General features: G+C 54.1%; 1 protein-coding gene across 6 annotated transcripts in view; it reads left to right on the forward strand.

Annotated features, from left to right (window-relative positions):
- Positions 1 to 11388, forward strand: part of SCMH1 (Scm polycomb group protein homolog 1) — a 74440-nt gene extending 63052 nt beyond the window's left edge. For 3 of the 6 annotated variants that reach the window (XM_076357193.1, XM_076357198.1, XM_076357194.1), the window contains 4 exons: positions 85 to 216; positions 5884 to 6087; positions 7274 to 7416; positions 9222 to 11388. In XM_076357193.1, coding sequence (XP_076213308.1) covers positions 85 to 216; positions 5884 to 6087; positions 7274 to 7416; positions 9222 to 9347 — 605 coding nt within the window. In that variant the 3' untranslated portion in view covers positions 9348 to 11388. The remainder of the gene's footprint in view (positions 1 to 84; positions 217 to 5883; positions 6088 to 7273; positions 7417 to 9221) is intronic. The other 3 variants (XM_076357196.1, XM_076357195.1, XM_076357197.1) reach the window with 3 other exon arrangements.
- Positions 11389 to 13363: the final 1975 nt, after the last annotated feature.

Consider the following 13363-nt stretch of genomic DNA (forward strand, 5'->3'; position numbering starts at 1 on the left):
GCATGCGAGTCTCAAGTGACTCTGGCAAGACTGAATTTCCCAGAAAGTCTCCACTCCTAAATAGGGCTTGTTCTCTTTTCCTAGACAGAAGCAGTTCGTTAGACGGCACTCTGCAGGGACCAGGCCGGGGTACAAAGCGATATTCCCAAGATTCCCCTCCATACAGTGCTCCTCTCTCCCCCAAGTTACCAAAGAATGACCGTCACCCTTTGGAAGGTGAGCACAGCGTCTCTTCCCAAAGCTCGCTGTTTATAGCAACTTGTAATGGATACAGCAGGATTAGATTTGCCGTGCCAAATCGAGCCGTGGGTTTAGGAAGTCTGCTTTACTTTGTCTCTGGCATGGGTCAGTGCTTGGCGTTTCAGAGAGAAGTGAAGAAACCGCTCTATGCCAAGACAGGTTCCCCAAGCAGTTGTGTAAGGCATGTGGAATGCAGGGAGAATTCCTTCTAACCCTGATAGTCATCATCTAATACCATATAATCTGGGATTTAATTACCCGTATTTTAGCCTCCATTGCTATGCATGATATTAACAGTCATAAAACTGCCCAGTTGCTTCAGTCAATCTTCCCCTGAATTTTTCCATGATGGTTTGCTGCAGTGTATTGTACAGATGCTGATGTGCAGCTGTACGGCCAGGAACCTGCTGCCCTTTCCCAGGATCCCATCTTGTTCCTCACAATCCTCCCTAAATAGCAGGGAGGGTCTCACTAGCATGTGCTCCACCAACTAAACCAGATCAAATCACATTCTGCAGCGCTGCTGCTTCCTGCAGTGTCCGTCGGGTGACGCTGGTGCAGATGTGCTGTGCCACGTTCTCAAAAGCAATTGCAGAAATGTCCTCTTTGGTATGTGGTCCATAGGTGTCCCTTGCATGTGCAGGTGGGAGATTTCCAGGGGGTCCAGGTAGCTGGAGGACTACCTGAGCCTGAGCAGGAATCTTCCATAAATGCACTTCCACCTTCCCTTTTGTTGTGAATGGCAAACACTCCATAATGCAGCCTTTTAATTAATTGATGGTGAAATCTGCCAAGGTGTTAGTCTCAATTCTCTGTAATATGTCCCTGAAAAATTGCTGGAGACTCTTGGCTGGGCTCATAGTTCAGTGGCTTTGTGCTCTGTTGCTGTCCCTTTAGAATCACCATTTCCCTGGTTCCTGCTGGGTCTGCTGGGGTTGTGTTGTTGATCCCAGATTTGAGAGCGCACAGCCTCCCATGCACTGTGGTGTAGTTTTAGTCTCCATCCATCACTGTGCCCTGTGCTCTTCAGGATTACTGACCCCATGTCTAAGCACAGCTGATCCGAACTTCCACCTTATGATGGACAGTTTCTAGTGGCCTTAGTATCTACATTGATTAAAATTGTAGGTTTGTCACGTAGCTGAAGCGAAGAACAAGGTGACGTGTGGGACTGTCTCATCTATTCCAGCATATTGACAAGTCAAAAACTGTTCCCTGAGGCCCAGTCTGTTTCTCACCTCTAGGTACACGTCCTTGCTGGTCTCCTTGACATTCTTCTCTAATACATCAACTGCTGCACTTAGGTAACCATTAGCAAAGCCTGTCAGCTCCTCCTCTACCGGCAGGTGGAACACGCAGTGTTTCACCTGTTCTTGAAGCGTGATGGTGTGCTCTAAAGATTAAGGTGCCTTGGTTAGGTGGTGAGTATCGTACACTCTCTATATTGTCAGTGAAGAGAGAAAGCTTCCGTAATGGGTAATTCCAAGGAGGAACCTATGTTAGGTAGTCTACAAGACTGATTCTTAGTCTACTTCAAAGTCTATTCAATTATCTCTTGGCCTTTGAATGGGACGTGCCACCTGGATGCCCAGAGTACTCCAACGTCTTCTGTAGAACTAAAGACAAGTGGGCAGAAAGTGTGCCTTCACATGAGGGTGATGATCCTGTTGGTGTGTGAACTTCCTACAGCAACTTGGTCTTGTTCTGTTCTTGGTCCAAGCAGGGGGTGTACAGGGCAGGGAGAAATGAGGTGCAGTTCCAAATTCCATCTAGAAATTAATTTTTATCCCACAGCTAAGAGCCTATTCGTCCTCCTCCACCATGAAATTTAAGTACAAGCAGGAATATTTGCATTTCAGAGGGTATATTTTAAGAATATGAGCCTGAAATACTCAGATATTGAATATTTCTCGAGCAAGGAGGTACATCTTCTCACAGTGATGAACTCCCCTAGCAGAGCGTATTCTGGCATGACAGACAGCAGTACCTGAACAGTTTCCAGTTTGCCAAACTGAAGGCAGTGAGTAGCAGTGGGAAGTGTTTGTTCATCGTGCCTTTGGCAAGAAGTGAGAAAGATGAGGAGGGGGATCTCACTTCTTACATTGTGTTTCCTCTTGCATCCAGTGGCATTTATGTAGCTTTTTGCTAAAAAGCTGCAGTTCCAGCACAGTGGGGACCTGCTTTTCAAAGACTATCATTTGCTGGAAACAGCGGGTGTTTAGTAGTTGTGCAAATCGGATTTATGCTTGTGGCTAAACTCCATGTTTTAGCAGTAAAGCGACACTCTTGAATCTGTAGCACTATTTGTTTAATTAAACTTTAATTATCTGCTCCCTGCCTCTCCACCACTAATCGTGGCATGTTTTCCTACAGTGCTCCAAATGCAAGCCTTTATTTAAAACTAGCAGTTTGTATAAGAAAATCTACCTAAGAATTAACCACCTCCTCCTCACTCCGAAGCTAGTTGTCATGGGCGAAAGGATTCGGGATAGTGTATATGCCTGAACACAGTCTGTGTCTTGCCACTTGCAGAAGCATATTGTCTTCTGCTACAGATGATTCACAGGGCTAGTAATTATTCCCCCCTTGCCTTGTTTCCCTCTCCCCTTTCTGGGGGTGTCGTTCATCTGAGCAGTTCTCTGTGTGTTTGTATTTTTAAGAAAATCCTAAATCTCTCTTGCATTGACCCTACCAAGAAGCCTCCAGCTCTGCTGCAATATTTACAGCACGACCAAGCACTCACCAGTTGGGAGATAGGTAACCTGAGGGTGAACGTGCAGCTTCAATTCTACCTCTTGAGCAAAACAAAGTAGTGCTCCCCAGTTGCGTGGCCTCATCCTCTTCTTCGGATGTGTGATCATAAGCACATGTGAGAACATGATCACATACTTGAAGAATGCATCACAGTGCATTCACATCCGAATAATGACAGTGTGTTAATTGTTCAGTTAAATATTTTCTGAGGGTGAGTTTTGGATCCTTAGCATTGCACCAGCGTGAACCTGTGCATGTGGTCTCCCAGCCTCCCAAGCTGTTGTCTTCACTAACTGAGCCCGGAAATTCCTTCTGCTGACAAAAATCCCCTCTGTGTGAGATTTGGGGTCTTCATGAGCAGTTAGACACACACATTTGCCTGACCCAGCACATCTGGGGCGAGTGTCCCGGGGCTTCCCGGCAAGCTGAGGCTGCGCGTCACCTCGCAGAGGGTGCTGGGTTTCCTTAGAGGATGGAGATGTGCAGCACAGACCCATTCCCATGCCGGCAGCCACTTTCCTGTTACAGAGCATCCAGACCAGTGCAGAGGGCTGTGCCCGCTGACCCCTCTCATGCCTCTGCACTTTCCTGTGAGTCAGAACTGTCCTGTTGGAGAGGAAACCAGATGTAGTTGCTGTGAAGAAGCTACTATAAAGTGCCGCTGGCCTAAGTCACATCCACGGTGTAGGTCTGTCTGGGCCTGGAATCTCTGTCCACCCCTGGGCCAGAGTAGACAGCTCTCAGTGCTGGGTTGGCATCCAGTCTTGTGCTGAAATGGGATGGTGGGAAGGTGGTGTGGGAGTGAAGGAGGTGTCCAAAGTTAACTCAGGAATAGTCATGAGTCAGAAAGCCTCCTTTTATGCATAGAGAGCAGGTGAAAACACATCTACTCACATGCAGGCCAGCACACGGCACAGGGCACTGGGGGAATAACAGTCTTCACATCAGCGCTGTTTCTGCATGAGATTTTAAGGTTGTGCTGCTGGTTTCTGAGAGTGTCCCAGAGACCTAAAAGCAAAGAAAGGCAGAAACGCCTCAAGTGCAGAGTAACAAAGCCCACGAGATGGAGGGTTGCAGTTATGCAGGTGATAACCTCACATCTGCTTCACTGAATTGCCAAACAGCTAGACAAGAGGGATGTTTCCATTTTGTAGCCTTATGAGGTGAAGCCAGGGAAGGTATGGGCTGGCTGCCTCCAGCTGAACTCGCCTCTGAGATCTCTGCTCAAACACAGACAGCAGAAGCACTGAAACCAGACGATCCCAGTTCACAGAGTAGTCCTGTAGTTCATAGAAACCAGATAAAACAATGTGCCTCCAAGAGAGGTTGTCCCATTTGGTGGGGCCCAACGTCTGCAAAACTCACGTACTGCTTCAGGCTCTGGCAAGCTGCATCTCCCTTCACTGGAGCATGGCAGCATCAGCTTAGCAGGAAAGTTTGGGAAGACCTCAACAGCTCTTGGGTCTCACGGGCTGCAGTATCGACTCTGCACCCCCACCACCATCCCAGTTCAGCATAACCTCGCTGTGCTGGTTTCTCATCTGCTGCTCCTGTGGTCTGGGAAGTCCCAGGGAAGAAGCCCAGGGCCTGGCTGGGGCAGTTGCTCAGGTTTCTTCATCCTTGTCACCTACCGTGGTGTCTGAGTGGCAGCAGCTCAGGACTGTGAGCTGATCTCAGGGTCTCTACAGACGCTGGTAGAGGAGCTCCAGCTCCCAGCCAGATGCAGTGGCCCAGCCTAGAGTGCACAGGCAATACCCCTTGTTGTAGGAGCTGCTTTCCTCTTTGGCTGTATGAACTTGCCAGGTATTTCATAATAAAGAATGCAGGTATTTGAGGATGACTCATGAGGCATCAGGTCCACCTGGCCTGAGACTAGGTTGTGCTGGGTTTCCTTGTAACCTGTGCCATAGTAAAATCTGCAAACACGTGGTCCTAGGATGAAGCTGTCACAGTATAACAGCAAAGGGAGATCTTGCTGGCTCAGCCAATACCATATATCACCCTGGATAGCTTACTCAGCCCCTCCATCCTAATACTGCCACTGACAGCTGAAAATTAAGTGTGTTTCTGGAAGAGAAGGTGAGGAAGCCAGTCTCACACTGGGACCCCTCTGCCCTGTCCCTCCCGCACGTGTCCCAGCAAAGGGTGTTGGTCACCAACTTGGTTAGGCAGTGAAAAAGGGCCCAGCAGGAGGTCAGGAGGGGTGAGCAGCTGGTCACCAGCACCTTGGTTTCAGGGCCAGAGGGTCAGCACGGTGTGAGAGCATTGCCGGGCCGTGACAGTGCAGCTGAGCTGCTCAGAGGAGCCTGCTGCTCCCTCCTGCTCTGCATGTGTGCTGCCGTCCAGGCTACAGCATGAGTCTCACTAAATATCCCCCACAATCACAACCACCCGGTCCGTTACCTTGCACACTAATGCTGGTAATGTGCGGCGCTTGACCCCGAATCTCAGGGAGCCTCCTCTCCCCTCTCAGGGCTGTTGTGTGAGTCCTGTGTCTGTTGGCATCCAGAACGGGCAGCCTTCCACCACCTGCCCCCGCGGTGCCCCGCTGGCACAGAAGGGCCTCTGGAAGTAGTAAGGACACAGGACCGCAAGCCAGAGCTGGTGGCAGCATTGACAGAGTAGCTGTTGCTCCTGTCTGGGCGCCAACCGTTATCACTGGTAACTGGTTGGACTGGCATTTGCCAGGCAAACACAAGGCTGCAGTGCTTTAGCAGTGCCTGTTTGAATTTCTGTGCTTTCGAGGAGACCACCAACACGGTGGTTCGACCCTGCTCTCGCAGCCGCGCGTGAGCGCTGCCTTTGCTGCGGTTCTGCTTTCTGACGCCGAGCGGTAACTTCGGGCTGCGTGGCGTTCGGGTGCACTGACTGCAGCTTGGTGCGTTCCAGGTGAAACCTTTGTTCTGGGAGATGGCCTCCCAGGGCCCTTGGAGCCTCGCCTGGACCCCATGGACTCTGCCTTGAACTCTGTCAATTCATCCAGCCACAGCAGGAGCTCCAGAGACTATCGCCTGCAAGGATACAGGCACCTGCACCAACCCTCTAGCCTCACCCAGGGCAGTACCTCTGCCTTGCGTAGGCTTAGCTCTGGGGGTAAGAGAGTTAAGAAGCCAGCCCTCCGATTGTAAATTGGGCAATAAAGGGCTTTTCTAACTCCAGTTACACCTTTCTAACTTCAGCAAGTACCAGAGACTGGCTTCTACATTGTTAAACAGGTAGTCTGTTAGGTTCGACGGTAGCTCTAGAGACATGGCAGATGGGCGGGTGGAAATACGGAGAGGTGGTGCTTGCAGGGTCACTCATTCGGCGTGGTGACTAGGTGGGACCTGGAGGTCAGTGGATAGGAAGGAGTAAGCAGGAGCTGAATTTGCAAGCATGGGCATGGGGCTGTCAAAGCAATAAATGGGCGTCTGAGTCCGTGAGGATGGATCGGGAATGGCCAGGGAGTCAAGAACTGCCTGATGAGGCTGGGAGCTGGGGCGGGTGGCCAGGAGGATGAGCGGATGCGCCAACGGCACTTGTCTGTATGGAGGAATAGGGGCAGGAGAGCTGTTCAATGCAGTGAATCAGCACATGTCAAATACAGGTGTTTGCAAAAAAAGTTGTAATTTTAAGTGCATGGCATCAATAAAAGCCTCTAAAAAGCTCAGGCTGCTGATGCCTTGATCCGTCTCCCCCCACTTCTGTGTATGCAGGCAGAGAGCTGGAACAACGGGCTGTGCCGATGCCGGCACGTTGGGAGCAGGTCTTTTGTTAGCTTTGGCGGTGCTTCAAGACAACAGAATTTCGCATATGGGCTCAGTCCATCAGAAAACGCAGCCGATGAAAACACAAAACAGCTTTGCTGTGTTAAAATTGCTAAAGGTGGTGTTCGGAGCCGGGGAGCGAGGGGAGAAAGGGTGCGTGGGGAGAGAAGTGGGAATGGAGGATTGTTTTCTGCAAAGGTGGGAACTGTCAGTAGATGGGCAAGGAAGAGTGGGAATGGGGGGGGGCAAACTCAGCTGAAGGGGCACAAGGGGAAATTGGGGTTTAGAGTGAGGAAAAGGGCTCAGTATAGAAAGCTGCCCCGAAAAGTGAGGCCTAAGGAGAGAGAATAAGGCTTTGGTGTTAGACCTGTGCCACAGGAATCTCTGGGGCACGGTTGGGACATGCCCTTCGCGTTGTCTCTGCCGTTGCTTTGAGAGAGGAGACTGAATGGTAGATTAAGGGTGAATAACTGCTGGAGCGATGCTGCGGGGATACTTGGAGTAACGGCTGCCGTCTCGCGCTTCCCCCCCAGGTTCAGACAGATACCTTGGATCCCGAGACGTCTCGCGGCTGAGCAGCCGCGACCCTTCGTCCTGGACGGTGGAGGAGGTGATGCAGTTCATACGAGAAGCAGATCCACAGCTGGGACCCCACGCTGACCTCTTTCGGAAACATGTGAGTATGTGTGTGTATATATATATATATGAGTGAGTGTGTGTATATGTGTATATATGTGTGTGTATGTATATATTATATATGGGAGGGGGCAGATCATCACACAAGGAAAATCTAGGAGAGTCAGAAGAAGGGCAGCACTTTGTACCAGCTGGAGTTTTGTGCTAAGAAAAACATCTTCATAAATCCTGCTCATACCGTGTTCAGGCTTGGGATCCTCTTACTCAGAAATCGTCGAGGGGAAGACATCGCAGCCCAGCTACAGCTCCCAGCACCGCTGCCTTTGTGCGTATGGAGAGCTCAGCTCTTAGCTGGACTTGAACCCTAGCGCTGAAAACACAAAACCCTGTTCATCCTGGAGTCTTAATATTCACCTTGTAGCAAATTTCTTCTGGCAAGAAACATGTTCCAAGTGGAATTCATTGAGTGCGTTGCTGCTAAACTCCCCTGTTTCCTATAAAAAGGAGTCTCGTAAGGCTCTGGTTCTTGTGCATGTCTTTAAGTGTAAAATAGCTGCAGACATACAGCATGGAGTTTGTACAATTAAAGCTACAAAAATTTTGGCAGCTCCACATCCTGATTCCTGCCGGACAGTTCATCTTCCCTCTGCCTTTTGATTAACTCCTTGTTATATCTGGTGGTGCTCGTGAAGTCAGAAGAGCAGTAGGAGAAAATACCCATCTTCCCCAGGCAGGAGAGGCGGATGAGACGCTTCTTGCTCTGTGCTGGGCTGAGACAACACTCTCTCTCTCTCTTTTTTTTTTTGTTTTTAATTAGTTCAATCTTAGAACCACCAGTAATTGAAAAATGTTTTGTTTTAATTGTGCAAGACGGTGCTCAGCTCTGAGCACTGGAGATCTTACCAAGTGTGAGACCTAACTGAGTGTCGACATAGGACAGGATTTTCTATTGTTCGAGGTTGTGATTTCTGTTTTTCATTTCTAAGTCCATTAACGTTTTCTTCATGGAAACCTGTCCACTGCAAAGCTCTGGGCCAAGCCTGGACCAGGTCAAGGAAAGGAGTGCTGCAAGGGACTGGAAAACTTCCACTCGCAGATGCTAAGTGCAAAGCTGTTCTCCGGTTATTTGGAGCTTCGTGATCCCTCCCCTCCTGAGCCTCAGTGAGGGACACATCTGGCTCAGCTGTAAAGCATCAGATACTTTTGAAAGCTGTGATGTTGAAATCAGCCCTGCTGGAGATGAGATGCTCCACTGTTGCTCTGCCAGCTGCTGGGACTTCGCTTAGAAACTCCAGAAATTTGCTTTGCACGCAGTGGCAGTCTCTTTGGGTTTACAGGGTTTGGTCTCCTGCCTCATTCTTCAACCTTGACTTCAGGGCTGCGTGTGTCATGGCAGGACTGCTGTCAGGGCCAGCGCATCCTCTACCAGGAGATTTCTCCTGCAGCGGGATGACGATGCCCTTGAGTGAGAGACTGCTCCCCTGCACTGCCGCTGCCTCGATTGTTCCCCTATCAGGGAAACCCCCCCCTTTTCCTTCCTCCCTACCTCCCTTCAGGATTTGCTGACCAGCTGGACATGGCTCCTGGGTGTTTATCACCCAGCAGATTTCCCAGCACCACGTGGGGGGTCCAGGGCTGGACCCCCGAGCTGCAGGCAGGGTGGGACGCAGGGATGCCCACGCTGGGATGCTGCAGTTACGCGCAACCCACCTCTGCTGTTGAGCGGTGCTCTCGCCCCCAGCCGTGCTGCTTCAGCCGCCGTCATTTTGGGCACAGCCTGGCTCAGGGGGCAGGGTTAGGGCTTACAGGTGTAGTCACAAGTGCTGTTGTTTCCCCTCCTTGCAGGAGATCGATGGGAAAGCCCTGCTCTTGCTGCGGAGTGACATGATGATGAAGTACATGGGGCTGAAGCTGGGGCCAGCCCTGAAGCTCACTTACCACATCGACAAGCTAAAGCAAGGCAAGTTCTGAGAGGACGCTTGGCAGGACGGATCCTGGAAGCTCCGCTCCTGGCCATCCATACCCACGCTCGCCTGCCGACAGGTACGCATGCACACACACCCATTTACGCCGCAGACGGACACCTCACCGACGCCCCAGCCCCGCTGCAGGGGTCCAGCCGCCTGCCCGCCCCTGCGCCAGCGGCCAGGCCCCGGCGGGCGCTCGGGAGGAGGCTGGCGCACAGTTGGCCCCGGGGCTTCGCACCGGACTCGAGTCGTGGGCGTCCTGTTTGAAGCGGAGGGTTTCTCCCTGCTGCCCAGCCGGCGCTTCTCCACGGGCTCCCAGTCCTACTTCCCTGGGAGGGAGCAGCGGCTCTGGGCAGAGCCCGTGGGGACTGGGCACACACGCCGGCTCCTCTCCCTCTCACTGAGGCTCGTGCGCTCCCAGCCTCGCCTGCTCGGGGCGGCCCTCGGCTCCTGTCCCCTCAGGAGGAGTGGTGGGCTGGGGGAGCGGGACGCTTTGCGCTTCGCCAGGCAGCCCGGCTGCGAGGGGGATGGTGCCCCCGACCCACGCTCGGCCCCCGTAGCACCGTGGCGAGCTCAGAGCAATGACTGCCCCCGTCCCCGTCTTCCACGCCTGGGGGGAGCCCGGCCACCCATCCCGGGGGCCACTCACTTCCCACGCTCTGCCTGCCCCTCAGCTCCTGGCCTTCCTCTGGCTGGGGACGCTGGGCCAGGGATGGAGGTCTTCGTATTTATTTCTGACTGGGGAGGCCGCGCAGCGGCACACGGCACTGCCTGGGAGCGTGGAGCGAGCTGCGGGAGAGCCAAGGAGCGTGGCTGGGTCTGGTGTGCCCGTGGCAAGGAGGGGCCTGGGTCGGCGTCGGAGGCTAGCTGGATGCTGCAGGACTCAACTGATCCTTCTCTCTTTTTTTTTTGAGGTTGTTTTTTTTTTGAAAAAAAAAATTTTTTTTTTTTTATAAGGAGTTGTCTGTTTAAAATGATGAAATGATTTTTCTACCTGTTGTTGAACTTGCAACTCTTGGAGATTTTTAGCCAGAGATGCCAAGGTTCGTCTTCCCAGGGGCCCTCCCGGTCGGTCCTCTGGTGTTTTCGGTCCGTCCCAGCTCAGCGTGGGCGAGAGGGTGTTGGGTCTGGCAAGTCAGAGGATCCCACTGTGGTGACCTGTCCTTGCGTTGCTCTTCCTGCGAGGGCTTTGCCCTACCTGGCGGCACCTGTTTGTTTCAGACAGTCTAATGTATTTATTTTTGATGGCACTTGAGCGGTAACCCGCTGTCCCAGACACGTTACTGCAGCTGCAAGAGGAGCATCGGAGCGGAGGCCACCCAGCCGTGCCGCTGTGTCCCCTGGGCAGCAGCTGCCAGGCTCGGGGCTGCCTGTGGGGACAGGGGCTGCCCGTCCTCTGGCACACCTCCTGCCCCGGCCTGGGATGAGCCGGGGAAGGGCTGATGGGGAGAGGCGCAGCGGAGGCGAGGGCTGTCCCAGACGTGTGCCCACGCATGCACCCACAGCGCGCTCCCGCACACGCTTCCTTTCTGCAACTACCAAAGGGCTGGGACGGGGATCCCCACCGCAAGCACTTCTTTCTGCTCCTGTCTTTAGCTCGCCCTCCGTGCATCCAGAGCAACGTCTCACACCCTCTTCCCTGCCAACCTCGAGGGCCCTGGCCAGCAGCAGAAAGGGCCCCCGTGGTGAACAACCCTCCAGTCTCTTGCACTGGGTCAGGTTTACCCCTAAGGGGAAAAGTTGCAAAAAAAAAAAAACCACAAAAAACCCCAAACCCCAAAGTAATAAAAAGGCTTTTTGTTGTACAGCAAAGTCTGTGCTGCAGTCCCTGCTGCTGCACCAGTGTGGTCGGAGGGAGGTGGGGCTCCGGCCACTCGCAGAGCCCTGTCACTCACAGCATCGGCCCCAGGACGCCCCTCGTTTTTACCCGATGCTGATCCCGCTGGCCCGCTGCAGACAGGTCCCCGTGCGGGGTCAGCCAGTGCTTTCCTCTGCACTTATTTTACGTTGATTTGTTTATAAATAAAAGGATGACTAAGCTCCTCCCTGCTGGTTGTGTGTGCACTGATGGGAGCGCTTGGCTGGGCACGTGGCTGCGTCTTCTCAAGGGCGCTCACCGTGGGGGGAGCCTGGGGAGCGCAGGGACAGGGCGTGGGGTGTTGCTCCAGGACAAACAAACCCCCCAGCTGCTCCCGCCCTGCTCCTCCAGTGCTGTTTGTGGGAGAGCTGGGCCAGACCTGCGCTGAGAAAAACAATTTGACACAAGCAATCTGGTGATGCGATGAACGAGGGCTCATTAGTGACGATAGCGAAGTGCATCGGCTCCTGTCCGGTCTCTGCTCGGCCCCTCTGACACCGCCCCAGCTCCTGCTCTTTGCAGCTCTGCCCCTCAAAAGCCTCGAGCGTTACTTGGTCCCGACCAAAGCAGCTGTTCGCTGCTCTCCAGGATGTTTTTCCCTGAGGAGCAGCCCTGTCAGAGAAGCACTGCGGGTCCCTGTGCTTGCAATGCACACGTGGTGGAGGGGCTCCATCACTACGTGAACACCACCACCTTTCCAGCACTGGCACGGAGCCCTCCGGCATCGCCAGTTCCTGGTCCAGGAGCACGGTTGCTCTCAGGGATGTGCAGGATTGGCAGTGGTGCAGGCAGAGGCTTTCACAATTCTTTGCTCCTGCCTGGAGCTTGTGGGGGGCGTTGGGGCAGGGAGCAGCCCCCGGCTGGAGTCCCTGAACCCATCACTGTGCAAACACACCTCAAATCTGCACGCCTGCCCCGCGATGGTGCCCTGAGGCAGGTAACAGGGAGTGGGCAACCACCACCTGCAGCCAGACTGTGGGCACGAGGCGGGGGGGGTGTCAGCTGAGCCCTGAGCCCCCGCATTGCTCACCGACACAGACCATTGCCATGACCATGGACCCCCCATCTGGGCAGCTGCGGGTTGGCCGGGAGCCCTTGTGAGCTGGCTGGGGCAGCTCCATCCCACAGGGAGGGGGCTGGGGGCATGGACTGGGCAACACAGAGGGGCCAGAGACCAAGGGGGCCCAGCCAGGCCCCACACCATGCCTGGGGCACCCACAGCACACACCGGGGTGCTCTGCATGTGCCCCTGGGCTCAGCAGGGCTGGTCCTCCAGTGGCACCACGACGAGGTGGTGGTGAAGCTAAGGTGGGCCTTGTCTTCATGTGCAGTGGGCCTGGGGTTTGTGTCCTGCCTCAAGATGCGCCTGGAGCACCTTGTGACATCGCCTCAGGGGCTGGTGGTGAAGGGAAGACACCGGTGGTTGGAGAAGGCAGGCGAGAGGCACCCAGCCCCAGGGAGGGCAGTGAGGTGGGTGCTGCGGGAGAGAAGGGGTCTTGGCTGGTCCTGGAGGTCCAGCACCAGGTGGGGTGGGGTGGGAGAAGCACCCCAGGTCTCTCCTGCAGCCTTGGCTTTGCTGCCTTGGGGCTCGCTGGGCACCCCGGGACCTCTGTTCAGGTGCCTCTGGCCCAAATTCACCCTTCGGACCGCTTGTCAGCAGCGTGGTTCTCCCAGCCCGGGCTGATGGGGACCTGGGGCTCCACCGTGCCAGCACCCAGCCCTGTTCCCCCACAGCCGGCATCTCCTCCCGGGACAGCAGTGGGAGTGAGCGTGTCCCTGCCCACAGCACCACGGCAGCAGAGCCTGGGTGGTGGCTGGACCCATCCATCTTTTGGGCTGGAAGGGGCCGAGCTGTTGAGGCACAGTGGTACCTTAGCCAGGTCCCACAGCCACCATTCACCCAAACCCTAGTGACGAGCCCTGTGGAAGCCCCTTTTATTTGTAAAGTTTCACTGCATCTTCCTTTCTTTAAATGCTCGTTTCTGTTGCAGCCCCAGCTAAGGAGCTAAAATGCAGCAGCTAAGGGTGGGCATCAAAGCAGAAACACCTGCCACGCCGGGGTGCCGCTGCCCCAGCCCCGGCAGGTCATACAGGACTGCCCTGGGGCTGCCTCCTGCCTGTCCCACCACAACGGGCACCCAGCTCGGGGAGATGGCTTGGGG

The sequence above is a fragment of the Aptenodytes patagonicus genome, chromosome 21 (assembly GCF_965638725.1).
Source record: "Aptenodytes patagonicus chromosome 21, bAptPat1.pri.cur, whole genome shotgun sequence".
Lineage (NCBI taxonomy): Eukaryota > Metazoa > Chordata > Aves > Sphenisciformes > Spheniscidae > Aptenodytes > Aptenodytes patagonicus.